The sequence below is a fragment of the Chiloscyllium plagiosum genome, unplaced genomic scaffold, assembly GCF_037043375.1.
Source record: "Chiloscyllium plagiosum isolate Xiang-an unplaced genomic scaffold, Cpla_swu_hap1 HiC_scaffold_2, whole genome shotgun sequence".
Lineage (NCBI taxonomy): Eukaryota > Metazoa > Chordata > Chondrichthyes > Orectolobiformes > Hemiscylliidae > Chiloscyllium > Chiloscyllium plagiosum.
Window position 1 is genome coordinate 78,172,979 of NW_028270140.1, and position 23,245 is coordinate 78,196,223.

Below are 23,245 nucleotides of genomic sequence, written 5' to 3' on the forward strand. Positions count from 1 at the left end.
CAGGCACAGACAGATACAGTACAGTGGACACTGTGTTGACACTTTCCAGGAGCAGTCTGATACAATACAGAGGTCTCTGTACTGAGACTGTCCGGGCACAGATAGATACAGTACATAGCACCATGTGCTGACACTGTCCAGGAGCAGTCTGGTACAGTACAGAGGATCCTGTGCTGACACTGTCCAGGCACAGACTGTTGCAATACAGAGGACACAGTGCTGACACTGTCCGGGCACAGACTGATACAGGACAGTGGACCGTGTGCTGACATTGTCCGGGCACAGATTGATACAGTACAGAGGACCCTGTGCTGACACTGTCCGGGAGCAGTCGGATACTGTACATAGGATCCTGTCCTGACACTGTCCAGACACAGACTGATTCAGTAGAGAGGACCCTGTGCTGACACTGACTGGGCACAGACTGGTACAATACAGTGGACCATGTGCTGACACTGTCCAGGAGCAGTCTGGTACAATACAGAGGACCCTGTGCGGACATTGTCCGGGCAGAGACTGTTGCGATACACACGACCCTGTGCCGACACTGTCCGGGAGCAGTCTGCTACAGTACAGAGGACCCTGTGCTGACACTGTCAAGGCACAGAATGATACAGTACAGAGGACCCTGTGCTGACACTGTCTGGGCAAAGACTGGTACAGTGCAGAGGACGCGATGCTGACACTGTCCAGGCTAAGACTGATACAGTACAGAGGACACTGTCCTGACACTGTCCGGGAGCAGTCTGATACAGTACAGAGGACCATGTGCTGACACTGTCTGGGAGCAGTCTAGTACAGCACAAAGGACTCTGTGCTGACACTGTCCAGGCACAGACTGATACAGTACAGAGGACCCTGTGCTGACACAGTCCGGGAGCAGTCTGATACTGTACATAGGACCCTGTCCTGACACTGTCCAGGAGCAGTCTGGTACAGTACAAAGGACTCTGTGCTGACACTGTCCGGGCACAGACTGATACAGTAAAGAGGACCTTGTGTTGACACTTTCCAGGAGCAGTCTGATACAGTACAGAGGTCTCTGTACTGAGACTGTCTGGGCACAGAAAGATACAGTACATAACACCATGTGCTGACACTGTCCAGGAGCAGTCTGGTCCAGTACAGAGGACCCTGTGCTCACACTGTCCAGGCACAGACTGTTGCAATACAGAGGACCCAGTGCTGACACTGTCCGGGCAAAAACTGGTACAGTGCAGAGGACGCGATGCTGACACTGTCCAGGCACAGACTGATACAGTACAGAGGACCCTGTGCTGACACTGTCCGAGCACAGCCTGATACAGTACAGAGAACCCTGTGCTGACACTGTCCGGGAGCAGTCTGATACAGTACAGAGGACCCTGTGCTGACACTGTCCGGGCACAGACTGATACAGCACAGAGGACCCTGTGCTGACATTGTCCGGGCACAGACTGATACAGTACAAAGGACCATGTGCTGACACTTTCCGGGCACAGACTGATACAGTACACAGGACCATGTGCTGACACTGTTCGGGCACAGACTGATACAGTACAGAGGACCATATGCTGATACTGTCTGGGAGCAGTCTAGTACAGCACAAAGGACTCTGTGCTGACACTGTCCGGGCACAGACTGATACAGTACAGAGGAACCTGTGCTGACATTCTCCGGGCACAGACTGATACAGGACAGTGGACCGTGTGCTGACATTGTCCGGGCACAGATTGATACAGTACAGAGGAGTCTGTGCTGACACTGTCCATGCACAGACTGATACAGTACAGAGGATCCTGTGCTGACACTGTCCGGGAGCAGTCGGATACTGTACATAGGATCCTGTCCTGACACTGTCCAGACACAGACTGATTCAGGAGAGAGGACCCTGTGCTGACACTGACTGGGCACAGACTGGTACAATACAGTGGACCATGTGCTGACACTGTCCAGGAGCAGTCTGGTACAATACAGAGGACCCTGTGCGGACACTGTCCGGGCAGAGACTGTTGCGATACACACGACCCTGTGCCGACACTGTCCGGGAGCAGTCTGATACAGTACAGAGGACGCTGTGCTGACACTGTCCAGGCACAGAATGATACAGTACAGAGGACCCTGTGCTGACACTGTCCAGGCTAAGACTGATACAGTACAGAGGACACTGTGCTGACACTGTCCGGGAGCAGTCTGATACAGTACAGAGGATCATGTGCTGACACTGTCTGGGAGCAGTCTAGTACAGCACAAAGGACTCTGTGCTGACACTGTCCAGGCACAGACTGATACAGTACAGAGGACACTGTGTTAACACTGTCCAGACAGAAACTAATACAGTACAGAGGACCCTGTGCTGACACAGTCCAGGAGCAGTCTGATACTGTACATAGGACCCTGTGCTGACACTGTCCAGGAGCAGTCTGGTACAGTACAAAGGACTCTGTGCTGTCACTGTCCGGGCACAGCCTGATACAGTACAGAGGACCATATGCTGACACTGTCTGGGAGCAGTCTGGTACAACACAAAGGACTCTGTGCTGACACTGTCTGGGCACAGAAAGATACAGTACATAACACCATGTGCTGACACTGTCCAGGGGCAGTCTGGTCCAGTACAGAGGACCATGTGCTGACACTGTCCAGGCACAGACTGATACAGTACAGAGGACCATGTGCTGACACTGTCCGGGCACAGACTGATACAGTACAGAGCTCCCTGCGTTGTCACTGTACGGACACAGACAGATACCGTACACAGGAACATGTGCTGACACGGTCCGGGCACAGACTGATATAATACAGAAGACCCTGTGCTGACACTGCCCGGGAGCAGTCTGATACAGTACAGAGGACCCTGTGCTGACACTGCCCGGGAGCAGTCTGATACAGTACAGAGGACCCTGTGCTGACACTGTCCGGGCACAGTCTGATACAGTACAGAGGACCCTGTGCTGACATTGTCCGGGCACAGACTGATACAGTACACAGGACCATGTGCTGACACTTTCCGGGCACAGACTGATACAGTACACAGGACCATGTGCTGACACTGTCCATGCACAGACTGATACAGTACAGAGGACCCTGTGCTGACACCGTCCGGGAGCAGTCTGATACAGTACAGAGGACCCTGTGCTGACATTGTCCGGGCACAGACTGATACAGTACAAAGGACTATGTGCTAACACTGTCCGGGCACAGACTGATATTGTTCAGAGGACCTGGTGCTGACATGGTCCGGGCACAGACTGATACAGGACAGAGGACTCTGTGCTGACACTGTCCGGGCACATACTGTTACAGTACACACGACCCTGTGCTGACACTGTCCGGGAGGATTCCGATACAGTACAGAGGACCCCGTGCTGATAATGTCTGGGCACAGACTGATGCTGTCCAGAGGACTCTTTGCTGACACTGTCCAGGCACAGACTGATACAGTACAAAGGACTATATGCTGACACTGTATGGGAGCAGTCTGATACACACAAAGGACTCTGTGCTGACACTGTTCGGGCACAGACTAATACAGTACAGAGGACCATATGCTGATACTGTCTGGGAGCAGTCTGGTACAGTACAAAGGACTCTGTGCTGACACTGTCCAGGCACAGACAGATACAGTAAAGAGGACACTGTGTTGACACTTTCCAGGAGCAGTCTGATACAGTACAGAGGTCTCTGTACTGAGACTGTCCGGGCACAGATAGATACAGTACATAACACCATGTGCTGACACTGTCCAGGAGCAGTCTGGTACAGTACAGAGGACCCTGTGCTGACACTGTCCAGGCACAGACTGTTGCAATACAGAGGACCCAGTGCTGACACTGTCCGGGCACAGACTGATACAGTACAGAGGACCCTGTGCTGACATTCTCCGGGCATAGACTGATACAGGACAGTGGACCGTGTGCTGACATTGTCCGGGCACAGACTGATACAGTACACAGGACCATGTCCTGACACTGTCCAGGCACAGACTGATACAGTACAGAGGACACTGTGCTGACACTGTCCGGACACGGTCAGATGCAGTAGAGAAGACCCTATGCTAACACTGTCCGGGAGCGGTCTGATACAGTACAGGACCCTGTGCTGACACTGTCCAGGAGCTGTCTGATACAGTACAAAGGACGCTGTGCTGACACTGTCCGGGCACAGACTGATACAGTACAGTGGACCCTGTGCTGACATTGTCCGGGCACAGACTGATACAGTACAGAGGAGTCTGTGCTGACACTGTCCATGCACAGACTGATACAGTACAGAGGACCCTGTGCTGACACTGTCCGGGAGCAGTTGATACTGTACATAGGATCCAGTCCTGACACTGTCCAGACACAGACTGATTCAGTAGAGAGGACCCTGTGCTGACACTGTCTGGACACAGACTGGTACAGTACAGTGGACCATGTGCTGACACTGTCCAGGAGCAGTCTGGTACAGTACAGAGGACCCTGTGCGGACACTGTCCAGGCAGAGACTGTTGCGATACACAGGACCCTGTGCTGACACTGTCCAGGCATAGACTGATACAGTACACATGACCCTGTGCCGACACCGTCTGGGAGCAGTCTGATACAGTACAGAGGACGCTGTGCTGACACTGTCCAGGCACAGAATGATACAGTACAGAGGATTCTGTGCTGACACTGTCCGGGCAAAGACTGGTACAGTGCAGAGGACTCGATGCTGACACTGTCCAGGCACAGACTGATACAGTACAGAGGACCCTGTGCTGACACTGTCCGAGCACAGCCTGATACAGTACAGAGGACCCTGTGCTGACACTGTCCGAGCACAGCCTGATACAGTACAGAGGACCCTGTGCTGACACAGTCCGGGAGCAGTCTGATACTGTACATAGGACCATGTGCTGACACTGTTCGGGCACAGACTGATACAGTACAAATGACTCTGTGCTGACACTGTCCGGGCACAGACTGATACAGTACAGAGGACCCTGTGTTGACACTTTCCAGGAGCAGTCTGATACAGTACAGAGGTCTCTGTACTGAGACTGTCCAGGCACAGACTGATACAGTACATCGGACCATGTGTTGACACTGTCTGGTAGCAGACTGACACAGTACAGAGGACCTTGTGCTGACACTGTCCGGACACAGATTGATACAGTACAGAGGACCCTGTGCTGCCATGTCTGGGCACAGACTGATACAGTACAGAGGACCCTGTGCTGACACTTTATGGGGACAGACTGATAGAGTACAGAGGACCCTGTGCTGCCATGTCTGGGCACAGACTGTTACAGTACAGAGGACCCTGTGGTGACACTGTCTGGGCACAGACTGATACAGTAGAGGACCCTGTGCTGCCATGTCTGCGCACAGACTGATACAGTACAGAGGACCCTGTGCTGACACTGTCCGGGCACAGACTGATACAGTACAGTGGATCCAATGCTGACATTGTCTGGGCACAGTCGGATACAGTACAGAGGACCCTGGGCTGACACTGTCCGGGCACAGTCTGATACAGTACAGAGGACTCTGTGCTGACACTGTCCGGGCAAAGACTGATACAGTACAGAGGACTCTGTGCTGACACTGTCTGGGCACAGACTGATACAGTACAGAGGACCCTGTGTTGACACTGTCCGGACACAGACTGATGCAGTACAGAGGACCCTGGGCTGACACTATCCAGGCACAGACTGTTGCTGTACAGAGGACCCTTTGCTGATACTCTCCGGGCACAGACTGATACAGTACAGAGGACTCTGTGCTGACACTGTCCAGGCACAGACTGATACAGTACAGAGGACCCTGTGATAACACTGTCCAGGCACAGACTGATACAGTACAGAGGACCCGGTGCTGACACTGTCCGGGAGCAGTCTGATACTGTTCAGAGGACCCTATGTTGACACTGTCTGGGCACTGACTGATACAGTACAGAGGACCCTGTGTTGACACTTTCCAGGAGCAGTCTGATACAGTACAGAGGTCTCTGTACTGAGACTGTCCAGGCACAGACTGATACAGTACAGAGGACTCTGTGCTGACACTGTCCAGGCACAGACTGATACAGTACAGAGGACCTTGTGCTGACACTGTCCGGACACAGATTGATACAGTACAGAGGACCCTGTGCTGCCATGTCTGGGCACAGACTGATACAGTACAGAGGACCCTGTGCTGCCATGTCTGGGCACAGACTGTTACAGTACAGAGGACCCTGTGGTGACACTGTCTGGGCACAGACTGATACAGTAGAGGACCCTGTGCTGCCATGTCTGCGCACAGACTGATACAGTACAGAGGACCCTGTGCTGACACTGTCCGGGCACAGACTGATACAGTACAGTGGATCCAATGCTGACATTGTCTGGGCACAGTCTGATACAGTACAGAGGACCTGGTGCTGACACTGTCCGGGAGCAGACTGGTACAATACAAAGGACTCTGTACTGACACTGTCCAGGCTTAGACTGATACAGTATAGAGGAGTCTGTGCTGACACTGTCCGGGAGCTGTCTGGTACAGTACTGTGGACTCTGTGCTGACACTATCCAGGCACAGACGAATGCAGTATAGAGGACCCTGTGCTGACACTGTCCGGGCAAAGACTAATTCAGTATTGAGGACCCTGTGCCGACACTGTCCGGGCAAAGTCTGATTCAGTACAGAGGACCCTGTGCTAACAGTGTCCGGGGACAGTCTAATACAGTGCGGAGACCTCTGGGCTCACTTTTTCCGGGTGCTGGCCTCTCCCACTCTCACAATCGTCCACCAGCAGCAGCTGAAGTAACGCGTGTTCGTGAAGAAACCAACCAGCCTCTGGGTCAGCGTGAAAAGGGCGTCGTCGATCTGCAAACCGGGAAGTGAGAGCCTTGCCAGGGCATCCGCTCCCGAAGATGGGGGTTCATCTATTTTCAGAACCAAGTTACCACATGGAAACAGATTGTTGGACACACTCATATCATGCTACCCTCAATTTCCGCCCTTCTAATGCTTTTTGAATTAAATGTATTTCCGTTTGCCAGCTCCCCTTGAGGTCACAGCTGGTACAATAACAAAATTGCTAAAATACTCCGCACTGTTTAGACGCTGCTCGTTCGGGATAGCAGGATGTGAACACAATGAATTCTAACTATCAGTTTTCTTCTCATAGAATCACTCCAGTGTGGAAGCAGGCCATTCGGCCCCTCGGGTCTACACCGACCCTCGGAAGAGCATCCCACCCAGACCCCCACCATCCGTATCTCCCATGGCCTACTCTACTGTACCAGACTGCTCCCGGACAGTGTCAGCACAGGTTCCTCTGTACTGTATCAGTCTGTGCCTGCACATCCTTGAACCTTAGGCAATTTAGCATAGCCTATCCACCTAACCTGCGCAGCCACAGGGAGAATGCCCAAACTCCACACCGACAGCTGTGCAAAGGTTAAATTGAACCCAGGTCCCTGACACTGTGAGGCAGCAGTGCTGACCACTGAGCCGCCAACAGTTCACAAAATGTTCCCAGTCTGTGGCTTCATCCCTGTAAACAGGATGGTGGTTTGCACATGTCCCGTTAACTCGAACAAGAGTTGTGTTTATTAGATCTAGTGATCTACAATAATGCAAATGACAAAATTCCCACAGTGTAGAAACAGGCCCTTCGGCCCAAAGCGTCCATACCGATCCTCCAAAGAGTAACCCACCCAGATCCATTCCCCTTACCAGATATCCTAACCTAATCTAGTCCCATTTGCCAGCATTTCACCCGTATCTCTCCATGCCCTTCCTATTCATGTACCCACCCAAATGCCTTGTAAATGTTGTAATTGTACTAGCCTCCACCACTTCCATACACACCCCACTGTGTGTGAAAAAGTTGCCCCATAGGTCCCTTTTAAACCTTTCCCCTCTCACCTTAAACCTATGCCCTTTAGTTTTGAACTCCTGAGAAAAAAAAAAGATCTTAGCTTTATATCCTATCCATGCCCCTAATGATTTTATAAACCTCTATAGTATCACCCCTCAGCCTCCGACACTTCAGGGAAAATAGCCCCAGCTTATTGGCTTACCAAAATGCAACGCTTCACACTTATCCAAATTAAACTCCATCTGCCCCTTTCCTTTAAATACTTTAAAGCCCCTGTTCACATGTGTTATCCCCAAGCTCTGACTCACATTGTCATCAGTTTCCTTAGAAGTTTTCATCATTACACTTGCAATGGCTGTACCTTCAGCACCCCAAGCTTTGGCAATTCTGCCTCATGTCTCAGCATCTATCCCATTAGTTTGCTTTTGTAAAAGCTGCGTTCTTGATTAAGCTGTTGACTACCCTGATTCTTACTGCTATACAATTTGGCAGCAAATTGTATTCATCATTCTCATGTGAAAGACCTTGGGATATTTTATTCAATTAGATGGTTTGTCTTAAAAGCAAGTTGAGAAGTGGACACAAGGTTTGGATAGATTAGCAGAGCATGTGAAAAGGAGCTTTTCAGGAATCACTCATCTTTTAGAAATCACTCTGCACGTATGTAGAACATTGGAACTAATAAGACCGAAGGCCAGGGCAGTGGGAGCAGCAGATGTTGACTGCTGTAAGAATGTCAAAACATTTGATCAATGGCTACCCCCTCCATTAGTAGCAAGTACATTGGTCATCAGGTTCTTGGCTGCCTCGCTCAGGAGGACCTTGTTGTATTGAAGTTTACAGAATTTGCTCGGCATGTGTTTTATTGTTATAGCAAAAGTAACTATTGAGTAGGCTGAAATCACAAAGTTGAAAATACCAATAAAATGTTGCATGACAAAAAGCAGTGCTTAAGGTGGCTGAAGATTTGCATATCTTTACAAATTATAAAGCCAGTGGAAAGGAATAAGGTTATGTGGAAGTAACCTGCACATCCAGACACGTTATTCACATGGATACAGATCAGGCCGTTATACTCAATCATCTCAGGCAACAGATTCCACATGAGAAGGAGACTACACCAGTCATATAACTTCATCACTTTAAATGATTCAGAGCATAAACTTTGTTAATTGGCAATTTTGTAAGTGGAGGTTGTATGATTGCATGCTAACCTTTGTTTAAAAGGAATGTTTTTCCGAAGCATCAAAAAGACCACGAATGGGCAACGGCAAGACCAGGTCTCTTGTTCCCTCCCTTTCTACCGCCATTCTTCATTTACTTGTACTGTGGCCAAAAGTTTTAGGCAGTGTATCCGATGTTCAAAACCAGGCAGCTGGCTTTGGAGGAAAAGGCAGAAATTATTTGTTCAAGATTTTAAATAGTCTCACTGCAGACTCATGAAACATCCCTCAAATCAGCCTGGAAACATCTACAGAATCAACGATTGGCTTTGTTTCGTGACTCAAACAAACTAAGTTTGTTAAGTTTATGGCTTAGATTCCAGATCACAGGCTTGTACTTGTTACTTGATGTCATGATGTATGACCTGACCTTCAGTCGCTGTGTCATGGAGTCAGTCAATTGTGTCATGTCCCAGAAATTGGTAAGCAGAAAATCCATACCATGAGACTCTGATATCAAACTTGTAAGTAGTTAATGTTAAAAATAAACCAAGATAGATCTTACAAACCTGATTGCACTATGTAATACATGGGCTAATACACAAATATTGTATAGGAAAACCCACAGATGGCAAAGTGGCAGCAAATAGGCACAAACAGTAGACAGATACTAAAGACTGAAAGGTGACAACAGTAAAACAACTGAGTCATCCATAAATCTGTCAGAGTTCAGAGCTGAAATTACAATCACCAAAACGAAGGACAACAACTTGTTTTAATGGACATAGGGAATACTCCTTTAACCAAAACAGGCTGTGGCTGGTGCATTAAAAGGAGTTTTAAATAGTCCTGAAAGGATAGGTGATAGACAGAGAAGAAAATATATCTTAGACATGAGGGAAAAATCTACATTAAGACTAATGGAGTCCAAACGATTGATTCAACTATTTTCTTATTGCAAATCAGTGCAAAACTGTTTTTATTGTGACACCTCTGTCAATAGGCAAAAATTCATTACGATATACCTGCAACTCTTAAAGGGGTAGATGAACATACCACATTGTCATACAGATTCTTGCTCCCCCCAAAAAAAATGTTTTTGCAGCTAAGTGTCACAATGCAGGAAACTTGAGAACATTGGAGTCTCAATCTGGGTTTTGTACTCCAATCTCCACATTGTGTTCAAACTACTTCCTGTACCAACTGAATGGTGGAGCAATTTTGATTTCATTGAATGTTTTAATATTTTCTAATATGCATACAGAATGCAGAGGCAGGACCAAATCTTCCTTGGAGGAGTTTGGAGTGGTGTTACAATTGGGCTAATGGTTTAAGTTATTACAACAGGAGTGATTGGAGGAAGCAGGGTGCATAGAAAAGGAAGAGGGGGAGAAAGAAATGAAGTTCATAATCCAGTCTGACTATTTCCTCTGAAAACAAAAAAAATGCTAGAGATTACAGCAGGTCAGGCAGCATCCATGGAGAGAAAGGAAACTAACATTGAGTCTGACTCTTCAGAACTAAGGTGAAGTCCAGGGGGGGCAGCGTTTCTGCTATAATGGGGTGGGAAAGGTGAAGTGCTGGAAGATATATGCTGATCACTTCATCTGACCTGAGAATGACAGAACAATGGTGTGTCTTACTGTGAGACTGTAAGGAACAGACAGTCCCACTGGGGTGGGGGAAGAGGACATAACAACAGAGAATATAACAAGTAACGCTAAAAGAAAGAAATGGGAATGGGTTCAAAATATTGAGTTCAACACCTTCAAATCCAGAAAGTAGAAAGTGCATAGTCTGAAGAGGAGATGTTTTTTCTCCAGTTTATACTGTCACTCACTGGAGCACTGCAGCATACCAAGGTCAGACAAGTGGGCATGTGAGCAGGACACTTCAAATAACCAGCTACAGGAAGGTTGGGGTCATGCTTACACATGGACTGGAGGTGTTCTGCAAAGCAGTCACCCAGTCTGTGTTTGGTTGTTTTACTGTGGACTAGGCCACATTGGGTGCAGCAAACAAACAATATGCAAGATTGGAGGCGGTACAGGTGAAATACTGCTTCAGCTAGAAAGACAGTTTTGACCCTTGAATGGTTGGGGGGATGCGGCGAAGAAAGAGGCGCAGTGATGAAGTGGCAGTTGCACCTTCTGTGGGAAGGTACTGTGGGAATGGGGAGTGGTGTTGGTGGTCAAAGAATAGATTAAAGGTGCCCCAGAGGGAATAATCCCTGTGAAATGCAGTCGGGGGAAAGTGAGGCGAAGACATGGTGCTGGTGGTGCTCTGCTGACATTGTTTGAAATGGCAGAGATGATCCTTTGAATGCAGAGGCTGATGGAATGAAAAGTGAGGACAAGGGGTATCTGATCACACTGTTGTGCCACCCCATTATTTGCATAAATGCAGCTCTCTCCATGTCAGCTCTGAAGAGCCATCTAGACTCAATGTTAGCTTGCTTTCTCTCCACAGATGCAGCCTGACCTGCTGTGATCCCTAGCATTTTGTTTTCAGTAGATTCCAGCATCTGCAGTAATTTGCTCTAACAATTTCCTCTTTGGGTTGAGTGTGCAGCTTTATTCTCATTAAATGCAGATTGAATATTTTATTGCCAATTTAACACTTACTGCACATTTGTTGGGTGGGCTGGAATAATGCATTTAGAGTTTGCCTGCTCCCTTCACCTAGGAAGGGGAGATTGTGGGTTTGATAATGTACTACATCAATGCATCTTCAGTGGAAAGTGTTTATAAAAGTAGTTAGTGAAATTTTGTTCTAACCAGGAATGCTGGTTAGTGCAGAGGAGACTATTCCTGTACTAAGGTTGGACAGAGATACTGTTTAAGAAAAAAACAATTAAAATGTTACAAAAGGAATTTATATTCTATTTCTCTGTTTGAACAATTTAAAAACCTTATTTTAGTCAAAGATTCCACTTTTGGCTATGAACATCTCCCATGCATACATAAATAAAATATTGAAATTAAGAAACCCAAGTCTTGTCTAAGCTTTTACATTGTTTTTGTTCCCAGCTTGTAAAATTTTCTGTAGTCATGTGAAAATAAAAAAAAAAGAATGAATGAAAGATGACAGTTTAGGTCCCATACAGTCAGAGGAACTGGAGAGGCAATGGCCTAGTGATATTATGCTAAACTGTGCCGGTGGGCGGCACGGTGGCACAGTGGTTAGCACTGCTGCCTCACAGCGCCAGAGACCCAGGTTCAATTCCCACCTCAGGCGACTGACTGTGTGGAGTTTGCACATTCTCCCCGTGTCTGCGTGGGTTTCCTCCGGGTGCTCCGGTTTCCTCCCACAGTCCAAAGATGTGCAGGTTAGGTGAATTGGCTATGCTAAATTGCCCGTAGTGTTAGGTAAGGGGTAGATGTAGGGGTATGGGTGGGTTGCGCTTTGGAGGGTCGGTGTGGACTTGTTGGGCCGAAGGGCCTGTTTCCATACTGTAAGTAATCTAATCTAAACTGTGAAACCAGAGACCTTTGAAATGTCTGGAATCCCAAGTTTGAAACCTGCCACAGCTGAGAGTGAAATTGGAATTCATCATAAATGGTCAGGAAAAACCCTTCCGATTTTAATCCATTGCTGCCGCCATCGTGCTGACACAGAGTCCTGACTCCAGGCAGGACTCCCAATCGGTGCTGCCAATACTTTTGCCCCACTGATGCTGCTCCAGCCTTGAATATACAGTCAGGTATACAGCATGCAAACAACTTGTCCATGCCAACCAGATATCCTAATCTAATCTAGTCCCATATCCCGAGGCCTTTCGTATTCATGTACCTATCCAGATGCCTTTTAAATGTTGTAATTACTGAAAATGCGTTGCTGGAAAAGCGCAGCAGGTCAGGCAGCATCCAAGGAACAGGAGAATCGATGTTTCGGGCATAAGCCCTTCTTCAGGAATGAGGAAAGTGTGTCCAGCAGGCTAAGATAAAGGTAGGGAGGAGGGACTTGGGGGCGGGGCGTTGGAAATGCGATAGGTGGAAGGAGGTCAAGGTGAGGGTGATAGGCCGGAGTGGGGTGGGGGCGGAGAGGTCAGGAAGAATATTGCAGGTTAGGAAGGCGGTGCTGAGTTCGAGGGATTTGACGGAGACAAGGTGGGGGGAGGGGAAATGAGGAAACTGGAGAAATCTGAGTTCATCCCTTGTAGTTGGAGGGTTCCTAGGCGGAAGGTGAGGCGCTCTTCCTCCAACCGCCGTGTTGCTATGGTCTGGCGATGGAGGAGTCCAAGGACCTGCATGTCCTTGGTGGAGTGGGAGGGGGAGTTGAAGTGTTGAGCCACGGGGTGGTTGGATTGGTCGGTCCGGGTATCCCAGAGGTGTTCTCGGAAACGTTCCGCAAGTAGGCGGCCTGTCTCCCCAATATAGAGGAGGCCACATCGGGTGCAGCGGATGCGATAAATGATGTGTGGGGAGGTGCAGGTGAATTTGTGACAGATATGGAAGTATCCCGTGGGGCCTTGGAGGGAAGTAAGGGGGGAACGTGTGGGCGCAAGTTTTGCATTTCTTGCGGTTGCAGGGGAAGGTGCCGGGAGTGGAGATTCGGTTGGTGGGGGGTGTGGACCTGACAAGGGAGTCAGGGAGGGAGTGGTCTTTTCAGAACGCTGATAGGGGAGGGGAGGGAAATATATCCCTGATGATGGGATCCATTTGGAGGTGGCGGAAATGACGGCAGATGATATGCTGTATATGGAGGTTGGTGGGGTGGTAGGTGAGGACCAGTGGGGTTCTGTCCTGGTGGTGGTTGGAGGGGCAGGGCTCAAGGGTGGAGGAGCAGGAAGTGGAGGAGATGCAGTGGAGGGCATCATCGACCACATCTGGGGGGAAATTGCGGTCTTTGAAGGAGGCGGCCATCTGGGTTGTACGGTTTTGGAACTGGTCCTCCTCGGTTGGTTTATAGTAAGTGTCCGTGTTGATTCGGTCGCCCAAGATAGAAATGGAAAGGTCTAGGAAGGGAAGGGAGTCTGAGATGGTCCAGGTGAACTTTAGGTCGGAGTGGAAGGTGTTGGTAAAGTGGATGAACTGTTCATCCTCCTCGTGGGAGTACGAGGCAGTGCCGATACAGTCATCGATGTAGCGGAGGAAAAGGTGGGGGTGGTGCCAGTGTAGCTGCAGAAGTTGGACTGTTCCACATACCCTATGAAGAGGCAGGCATAGTCCAGCAGGCTAAGATAAAAGGTAGGGAGGAGGGACTTTGGGGAGGGGCGTTGGAAATGCGATAGGTGGAAGGAGGTCAAGGTGAGGGTGATAGGCCGGACTTTCCTCATTCCTAAAGGGCTTATGCCAGAAACGTCGATTCTCCTGCTCCTTGGATGCTGCCTGACCTGATGAGTTTTTCCAGCAACACATTTTCAGCTCTGATCTCCAGCATCTGCAGTCCTCACTTTCTCCTCGAAAATGTTGTAATTGTACTAGCTTCCACCGCTTCCTCTAGCAACTCATTCCATTGAAGAGAAAGACAAAAAGGAGGTTTTTTTTAAAAAAAAGGATGCCACTGGATTGCAGAGTTGTTTCTTTTGCCAAAGGATAAATATTTTTTCTGGCTACAGAGGGTGCAATCAAGATGGTGTTCAGAAGGAGGTGGGGTGGGGGGTGGTGCAGGGGTAGAAAAGAGCAGAATTTCAAGTCTTTAAAAATTCTAACAAGACTAGATTGGGAACATTGTGTATACCCTCCAGTAGGGGCATCCAGAAGTCAGTCAAGTAATGTGGCAGGCTATTTTAGGACAATGAGGAAAAATCTCATCACCCAGAAGTGAAGAGCTTGTGGAATTGCCTGCCACAGAAAGCAGTTGAGGCCAAAACATTAAAATGCTTTTGAAGTTAACATTTCATCCCTCTAACCTTAAGAATTATACTTACGGGGATAAAGTGGGACGGTATTGAGGATAATGATCAGCAATGATCATAAATGGTGGAGCAGGCTCAACTGGCTGAATAGCCTATTCCTGCTCCTGTTTTCTATGTTAAGTGCAGCACAATTCTGGGCAGGGAAGCTGTCCTTCCCCGTACCCAACTGAATTGTGGCGAGTGAAGATGTCTGCTCCATCACACTTTTTTCTGGATTGGATTGTTTCTCCAACCCAACCCTCCATTCATTCATTGCTGCTTAGGTGTTGTGGAGTGAAGTGAAATTAGTATTAGGGACAGATTTACATAAGATATAGGTAGATTAGTTTGCAACGCTTGTGCTAAATATTCACTGGATTCAAAGAAACTGATCAGAAGTGGTTTGGTAATTGATAGAAGTGTCAAAATTTGGTAGCTTTGTAAAATGCTAAAAATTAAACTTTACAGCCAGTTTAAAGACCTGAGATTGGAAAACTAGCAGCTATCTTGGAAAAAGCTAGCAAGATGAGATGTCAGGGCAACTACAGTACTTTAAAATGAAGGCCAGCAGGTAATTTCAAATTATTTTCTCCTGTTTGGTAGCAATGATTACATTTTCATTTGATAGGTGAATGACAATTCAGAACTTTTTATTTGCACCATTAAAGGTATTCAACACCATGACATTGAAATGTTGACTTAGCAGTATTACAATTCAGCTTCATTACATGGTTACTGAAAATGACAAAGATGAGCATCCACAGACATTTGGTCCATATGAACCAAAAAAAAAAAATCACTCGTCACTTCCACATAGAGCCAACAGGATTTTCTCATAGTCTGCCTTAGTGTCATCCTATGTATAAAGAAAGAAAATCAAAAGTTAGCACCATCACACAATATATTGAACTCCAGTTTACGTTTTTCTAACTCTTTCAGGAATGAAATGGTCGTTTTTCTCCCCCACCCCAATGTGAGACAAACAATCCAGCAGGTTCTTTTCAGAAATGCTTGCGCACAAGAATCAATAATCAAGTACGTTTCACTCGAATTCACCTTGGATAATTGGGGCTCTTTCTTGGGTAGCTGGGACCTCTACAAACAGGATGGTCTTCACTTGAACCAGAGGGGTAACAATTTGGGTACAAATTGGGAGGGAAGTTTGCTAATACTCTCTGGGTGGGTTTAAGCTAATTCAGCAAGGGGGTAGGAACCTAAATTGTAGTTAGAGTATACAGGAGATGGAGTAGTGAGGTCAGAAATAAGGTTAAGGTCACAAGAGGACACCAGCAAACAAGAAGTTGGTTTGAAGTGTGTCTACTTCAATGCCAGGAGCATTCAGAAAAAAGGTGGTTGAACTTGCAGTATCAGTTGGCACCTGGAATTGCGATGTTGTGGCCATTTGGGAGACACTGGTAGAGCAGGGACAGGAATGGTTATTGCAGGTTCCAGAATTTAAATGTTTCAGTAAGAACGGGAAGATAGTAAAAGTGGTGGTGGTGTGGTATTGTTAGTCAAGTAGTGAAGGTGAGGACTGCAGATGCTGGAGGTCAGAGCTGAAAAATGTGTTGCTGGAAAAGCACAGGTCAGGCAGCATCCAAGCAGCAGGAGAATCAACGTTTCGGGAAGAAGGCTTATGCCCGAAACGTAGATTCTCCTGCTCCTTGGATGCTGCCTGACCTGCTGTGCTTTTTCAGCAACACATTTTTCAGCTATTGTTAATCAAGGACAGTATTCTGGTGGCAGAAAGGACATTGGAGGACCCGTCTACTGAGGTAGAATGGGCTGAAGTTAGAAACAGGAAAGAAGGGGTTACCCTTTTGGGAGTTTTCTAAAGGCCTCGGAATATTTCCAGAGATGTAGAGGAAAGGATAGCAAAGATGATTCTCAATAGGAGCAAGAATAACAGGATAGTTGTTATGGGGGACTAGCTTTCAAATATTGACTGGAAATACTATAGTTCACATACTTTAGATGGGTTAATTTTTGTCCAATGTGTGCAGGAGAATTTCCTGACAGTATGTAGACAGGCCAACAAGAGCTAAGGCCACATTAGATTTGGGTACTAGATAATGAACCTGGCCAGGTGTTAGATTTGGAGATAGGTGAGCACTTTGGTGCTAGTGACCACTAAAGTAAACATAACTAAATTGTGATGGAAAGTGATAGGTGTACACCACAGGGCAAGAGGTATAGCTGGGGGAAAAGCAATTACAATGTGATTAGGCATGACTAAGGATGCATAACATGGCAAAGAAAAATGCAGGGGATGGGCACAATTGAAATGTGGAGATTATTCAAGAACAGCTACTGCAGGTTTTTGATAGTACATACCTGTCAGGCAGGGAGGAAGTTGTTGAGTACAGGAGCTGTACAGGTTTACTAAAGAAGTTGAATCTCAACATGGTGGCTAAGTGGTTAGCACTGCTGCCTCATAGCGCCAGAGACCAGTGTTTGATTCCTGGCTCGGGCAACTGTCTGTGTGGAGTTTTGCACATTCTCCCAGTGTCTGTGTGAGTTTCTTCCCACAGTCCAAAGATGAATTGGCCATGCTAAATTGTTCATCGTGTTGGGGGGGATTAGTCATGGGTAAATGTAGGGGAATGGGTGGGTTGCTCTTCGGACGGTCGGTGTGGACTTGTTGGACCGAAGGGCCTGTTTCCACACTGTAGGGAACCTAATCTAATCTAAGGAAAGGCAGCTTATGTTAGGATAAGATGTGAAGGCTCAGTTAGGGTGCTTGAGAACAACAAGTTAGCTCTCTTTAGGTCTTTCCTGGCTAAGAGGATCCAGGAAGGAATACAAGTAGTTGTTGGATAAGATCAATGAAAACTCTAAGGCTTTCTCCAGGTATACCAGGAACAAGAGAATGACTAGAGTAAGATTAGGGCCAATCAAGGATAATAGTGGGAAGTTGTGTGTGGAGTCAGAGGGAGGTAGGAGCACTAGATGAATATTTTTCATCAGTATTCATACTAGAAAAAGAATGTTGTTGAAGAAAATACTAAGATACAGGTCACCACACGAGATGGGATTGAGGTTCACAAGGAAATGCTAGCAATTCTGAAAAGTATATTAAAAAAAGATAAATCCTGAGCCAGATAGGATTTATGCTAGAATTCTCTGGGAAGCCAGGGAGGAGATTTCAGAGCCATTAGCTTTGATCTTTATGTCATCATTGTCTACAGGAAAAGTGCCAGAAGACTGGAAGAAAGCAAATGTTGTTCCCTTATTCAAGGGAAGTAGAAACAACTCTGGTAATTATAGACCAGTGAGCCTTACGTTGGTTAAGTGTGAACTGTTGGAAAAGTTTATAAGAGATAGGATTTAATCATTTAGAAGTGAAGAAGTTGATTAGGGATAGTCAACATGGTTTTGTTAAGCATCGTTCATGCCTGACAAAACCTTATTGAGTTCAAGTTCTTTGAGAAGGTGACCAAACAGGTGGATGAAGATAAAGTGGTTGATGTGGTGTACATGAATTTCAGTAAGGCGTTTGATAAGTTTCCCCACAGTAGGCTATTGCTCAAAGTACGGAGGCATGAGATGGAGGGTGATTTAGTGGTTTGGATCAGAGATTGGTTAGCTGAAAAACCAGGGTGGTGGTTGATGGGAAATGTTCATCCTGACTTTTTTTAAATAGTGGTGTACAGCAAGGATCTTTTTTGGATCCACTACTATGTCATTTTTAAAAGTGGCCTGGATGAGGGTATAGAAGGATGTGTTGGTAAATTTGCGGATGACACTAAGGTCAGTGGAGTCATGGATAGTGATGAAGGATGTTGTAGGTTACAACAGGACATAGATAAACTGCAGAGCTGAGCTGAAAAGTGGCAAATGAAGCTTAATGTAGCAAAAAAATGTGAGGTGATTCACTTTGGAAGGAGCAACAGGAATACAGAGTACTGAGCCAATGGTAAGATTCTTGGTATGTAGATGAGCAGAGCAACCTGTGTCCATGTACATAAATCCCTGAAAGTTGCCACCCAGGTTGATAGGGTTGCTAGGGCGGCATAAGATGCTTTAATTAGAAGAATTGAGTTTCGGAAGCATGAGGTTATGCTGCAGCTGTACAAAACTCTGGTGAGGCCACACTTGGAGTGTTGCGTACAGTTCTGGTCACTACATTATACAAAGGATATGGAAGCTTTGGAATGGGGTCAAAGGCGATTTACTACGATGTTGCCTGGTGTGGAGGGAAAGTTTTGTGAGGAAAGGCTGATGGACAGGAGGCTGTTTTCGTTAAAGAGAAGGCAGTTGTGAGGTGATTTAATTAAGACATACAAGGTAATCAGTGTTAGATAAGGTGGACAGCGAGAGCTTTTTTCCTCCGATGCTGATGGCTAGCATAGGGGGACATAGCTTTAAATTGAGGGGTCAGAGACATAGGACAGATGTCAGAGGTGGTTTCTTTACTCAGTAAGAGTGCATTCCATACCCTGTCTGCAATTGTGGTTTAAGGCCAAATTTAAGGGCATTTAAATGGTCATTGGATAGACATATGGATGAAAATGGAATATTGCGTAGATTAGGTAGGCTTCAGATTGGTTTCACAGGTCAGCACAACAGGAGGGCCAAAGGGCCTACATTGTAATGTTCTAAGTTCTAAAACACAAAATTTGAGAATGCTGGAATTGGGGTGCTCAGTTGTTCTATTGGTTTAAAAAGAGTCAAATTTCACAAGATTATTTCAGACCAAAAAGTGTAACCAAAAGTAAAAGCAATGGAAAGCTTGAGACCAGAGCTATAGCATGGGATAGATTAAAAACTGACCAAATCTTGTTCGTGCACAGGATTGATCTTAAAGAAAAACATTTTTAATACTGTTTTTCAAATGGGAAAATTGGATTCTGACAAAAAGCTCAATTTAAAATGATAACATGGTCACCCCCACCCACCTGCGACTGGCTTTTGTGGTTCATAATCCAAATGCTAGTGAACAGATTGTGTTTTGCATCAGGGAAAAACATTTTAGTTCATAATGTTAAGTTCAGCACAATGAATAATCACTCTTCATTCTCACCAAATGAAAAATCTATTTCTAAAGATATAATTCCAATTAAATTTTAGGCATGGAAGCCCACAACATTGGGAATAAGCTTGTCTCTCTTTTTCAATTAGATTAGAGTTATGTCCCTATAAATGCCAAACAAGTTTAGAAATTCCTGGTTTCACTTTCGAAATAAGCTTCAGCTGTCCATTTAGATTGAGAAACATCTCTAGAAATATAGTCAAAACTTACTTTCTAAATTAAAATGAGCAAATTTTAACTACAAGATCAGTGCAGGAGGGCAAGATCCAAAATCAAAGCAGGATTAGTTTTGAGAAATTCAACTAGTGAGTGCAATCTTACGGTGACTAAACTGTTCCTTTAACAAGGTTACACAGTCCTTTGTTTCCTTCTCCCCCCAGAGAGGTTGTAAATGATAGATGCTGAAAAGTCTGGAGGTTGAAGGGTTTCAGGGACAATTTGATAAAAGTTAACTGATACTGCCTCAGAGGCTTTCAAGTTTAAAAAAAAAGTTGAAACTTTATTGCTGGAACAGCACAGCAGGCCAGGCAGCATCCAGGGAACAGGAGATTCGACGTTTCGGGCACAGGCCCTTCAGTTTAAAAAAAACCACTTGTACAATGAAAGGGGTTCTCCCAGCTCTGCTGAGTAATGAAAAGAGCATCTGGACCCAGAAGCAGGTCCAGTCTGGTACACTCATGACTTCTATTCTATCCTGTATTCTGTTTTGTTGTTTAAAAAAGATTTACAAAATTACTAAATGAAACAAGTGGTTTGACTAGCTGATTCTCTCCTGGAATATCCATGTTACACCTACTTAAAACACCTAGCAAGGTTAGAGCCTGGGTTGCCTTCCTGAAGTGTTTTAAGAGGGCTTGCCTGATCTGGTCCACAACACTTACCTTGATAGCTTTGTAAAGTGTTTTTCCATATTTAGCTTTGTATGCTGCTTTGATGTCCTTCATATCCACTTCAGAGCGGGAAATCATAATTCTGATCAATACCTTATCTTTTGTACCATAGCCCTGTTCAAAAATAAAAAAGTGGTTTAACAAACCCATTTCAAAAGATAGACACATCTAAAGCTGACTGGAAACATTTTAAAACAGTAGTTTCAGTAAAACATACATTGTAAGAGTACAATAGAATTATTGAATCCCTACAGTGTGAAAGTAGGCCAGTCTGTCAAGTCCACACCAACCCTCTAAAGAGCAGCCCACCCTAAACCACCCCATCCCTATAACCCTGCATTTCCATGGCTAATCCACTGGCATGTATTTCCCCACGCCTTCACAAAACTCCTATCCTTTCTCCATATTATATTTCCCATTCCCCCTCATTTCACAATCTCTACCACTGCCATGTCCAATTCCCTAAATTTCCATTGCATCCCATTTTTCTCATTCCCACCCCCACATCCATGTTTTCTATTCCTTCTCAAAATTCCCTCCCACTGTTTACCACACTATAGGTGATTATGTTAAATGAACTCATGTTTAACAAGTGTGTGGGCTACCACAAGCAAATAGGTGGTTCACTGCAGTGAGGCAAAGCAGCTGGTTAGACCTATGTACATATTTCACATTATAAATTCACCAACCAGTTGATGTCTGGTCCACTTGCTTACGGCAACCATCTCCCTTGATGGTCATCTTTGATGCAGCACAGATTATGGCCATTTAACTTACATTTATGCTCTTATTCCCTCAAGCATTCATCCATTCCCTTAAACAAAACAATACTAGTCTATATCCACATTCTAATGGAGAGTGTTTTCCACATTTTTCTTCCATGGGATACAGTAATTGGTAGAAATAGCTCATTAACTGGTTGCTTCAGGCCATTTGAGGGCAATTAATCGTCCGCCACATTGCTGTGCATCTGAAGTCACATGTAGGCCAGACTAGGGTGGCAGATTTCCTTCCCTAAAATGGCAACAAACTAGATGTTTGTTATTAAAAGTGGTTGTGGTCATGATCAGCTTTAAACAGCTTGCAATTCAAAAAATTGTCTCATCTGCCATGGTGGCATTTCAACCTATAACATTAGCCTGGGTGACTGGATATGTAGTCATGTTACATTACCACTTAAAAATGGGTTAGTCACTAAATCTATGCCTCCTGCTCAAAAGTTATTTCCCTCCAATCAAGCCCTTCATTTTAAGGAGCAGTCTGCTTTCTATGCAAGAAAACCACTCATGCTTCCCTAAGTTTGTAGAAACTGTCTATTCATTCCATTCTTAAAGTCATTACTATACTCCCCAAAGCCTTCACAGACTGTAGTTTACTAGATCTTAGTCTGGGAGAAAGTGAGGACTGCAGATGCTGGAGATCAGAGGTGAAAAATGTGTTGCTGGAAAAGTGCAGTAGGTCAGGCAGCATCCAAGGAGCGGGAGAATCGACGTTTCGGGCATAAGCCCTGCTTGAAGAAGGCTTATGCCCAAAACGTCGATTCTCCTGCTCCTTGGATGCTGCCTGACCTAGATCTTAGTCTGTCCAAGGCCATAGTATTATGTACCAGTTTAAAAGCTTGTTGGTACTGTACTTAAATCCTTAGAATCCAATACATCTGCTTAGCCAGCTGCCACCTTCAAAGAGATTTCTCTACATGTTTATGCATATATCCTCAAGCATAACCCCAGATTTAGGCACATTGAACTTGAAGTAATTAAGAGAAAAGGAGACTAGCTAAATGGCAACTGCAGATTCAGCAATTATCTCGCAGTGATCATAGGAACTCTGGAATACAACATCTCAAGTCACAAAGAATTTAAAAAACAACCTTTCAAAAGCTGCAAAGATTAGAGATGCAAATCAAAACAAAGTAGTCAGTAACATTACAGCTGAAGTAGCAAGATGCTGACTACAACATGACAGAAAGCCATTTCCTGTGAATGATGTCCCAACTGGAAACATTGTTTTACCTTATCAGTGGACTTGTGGTTTAGTGCACTGTGAAGGTCATAGCTTGAGAATAGCCAATAGATACGGTGAGGTAAAAACAATGACTGCAGATGCTGGAAACCAGATTCTGGATCAGTGGTGCTGGAAGAGCACAGCAATTCAGGCAGCATCTGAGGACAGGCAAAATCGACGTTTCGGGCAAAAGCCCTTCATCAGGAATAAAGGCAGAGAGCCTGAAGCGTGGAGAGATAAGCTAGAGGAGGGTGGGGGTGGGGATAGAGTAGCATAGAGTACAATAGGTCAGTGGGGAAGGAGATGAAGGTGATAGGTCAGGGAGGAGAGGGTGGAGTGGATAGGTGGAAAAGGAGCTAGGCAGGTCGGACAAGTCCAGACACGTCAGGGGATCGTATTGCTGGAGGTTAGAAACTAGGATGAGGTGGGGGAAGGGGAAATGAGGAAACTGTTGAAATCCACATTGATGCCCTGGGTTGAAGTGTTCCGAGGCGGAAGATGA

The 23,245-nt window shown here is 45.9% G+C and overlaps 2 protein-coding genes across 5 annotated transcripts in view; both read right to left on the reverse strand.

Annotated features, from left to right (window-relative positions):
- The window catches only part of slc33a2 (solute carrier family 33 member 2), a 160,972-nt gene extending 154,030 nt beyond the window's left edge, over positions 1–6,942 (reverse strand). For 3 of the 4 annotated variants that reach the window (XM_043712148.2, XM_043712139.2, XM_087997940.1), the window contains exon 1: positions 6,697–6,942. The gene's annotated coding sequence lies outside the window, so the exon portion shown is untranslated. Of the gene's footprint in view, positions 1–6,684 lie in introns of all 4 variants that reach the window. The other variant, XM_087997932.1, reaches the window with a different exon arrangement.
- An 8,508-nt stretch (positions 6,943–15,450) lies between these two features.
- The window catches only part of anxa1a (annexin A1a), a 37,156-nt gene continuing 29,361 nt past the window's right edge, over positions 15,451–23,245 (reverse strand). The window contains exons 12-13 of the mRNA XM_043712125.2: positions 20,731–20,853; positions 15,451–15,673 (exon numbers count right to left, since the gene is read on the reverse strand). Coding sequence (XP_043568060.1) covers positions 15,614–15,673; positions 20,731–20,853 — 183 coding nt within the window. The 3' untranslated portion in view covers positions 15,451–15,613. The remainder of the gene's footprint in view (positions 15,674–20,730; positions 20,854–23,245) is intronic.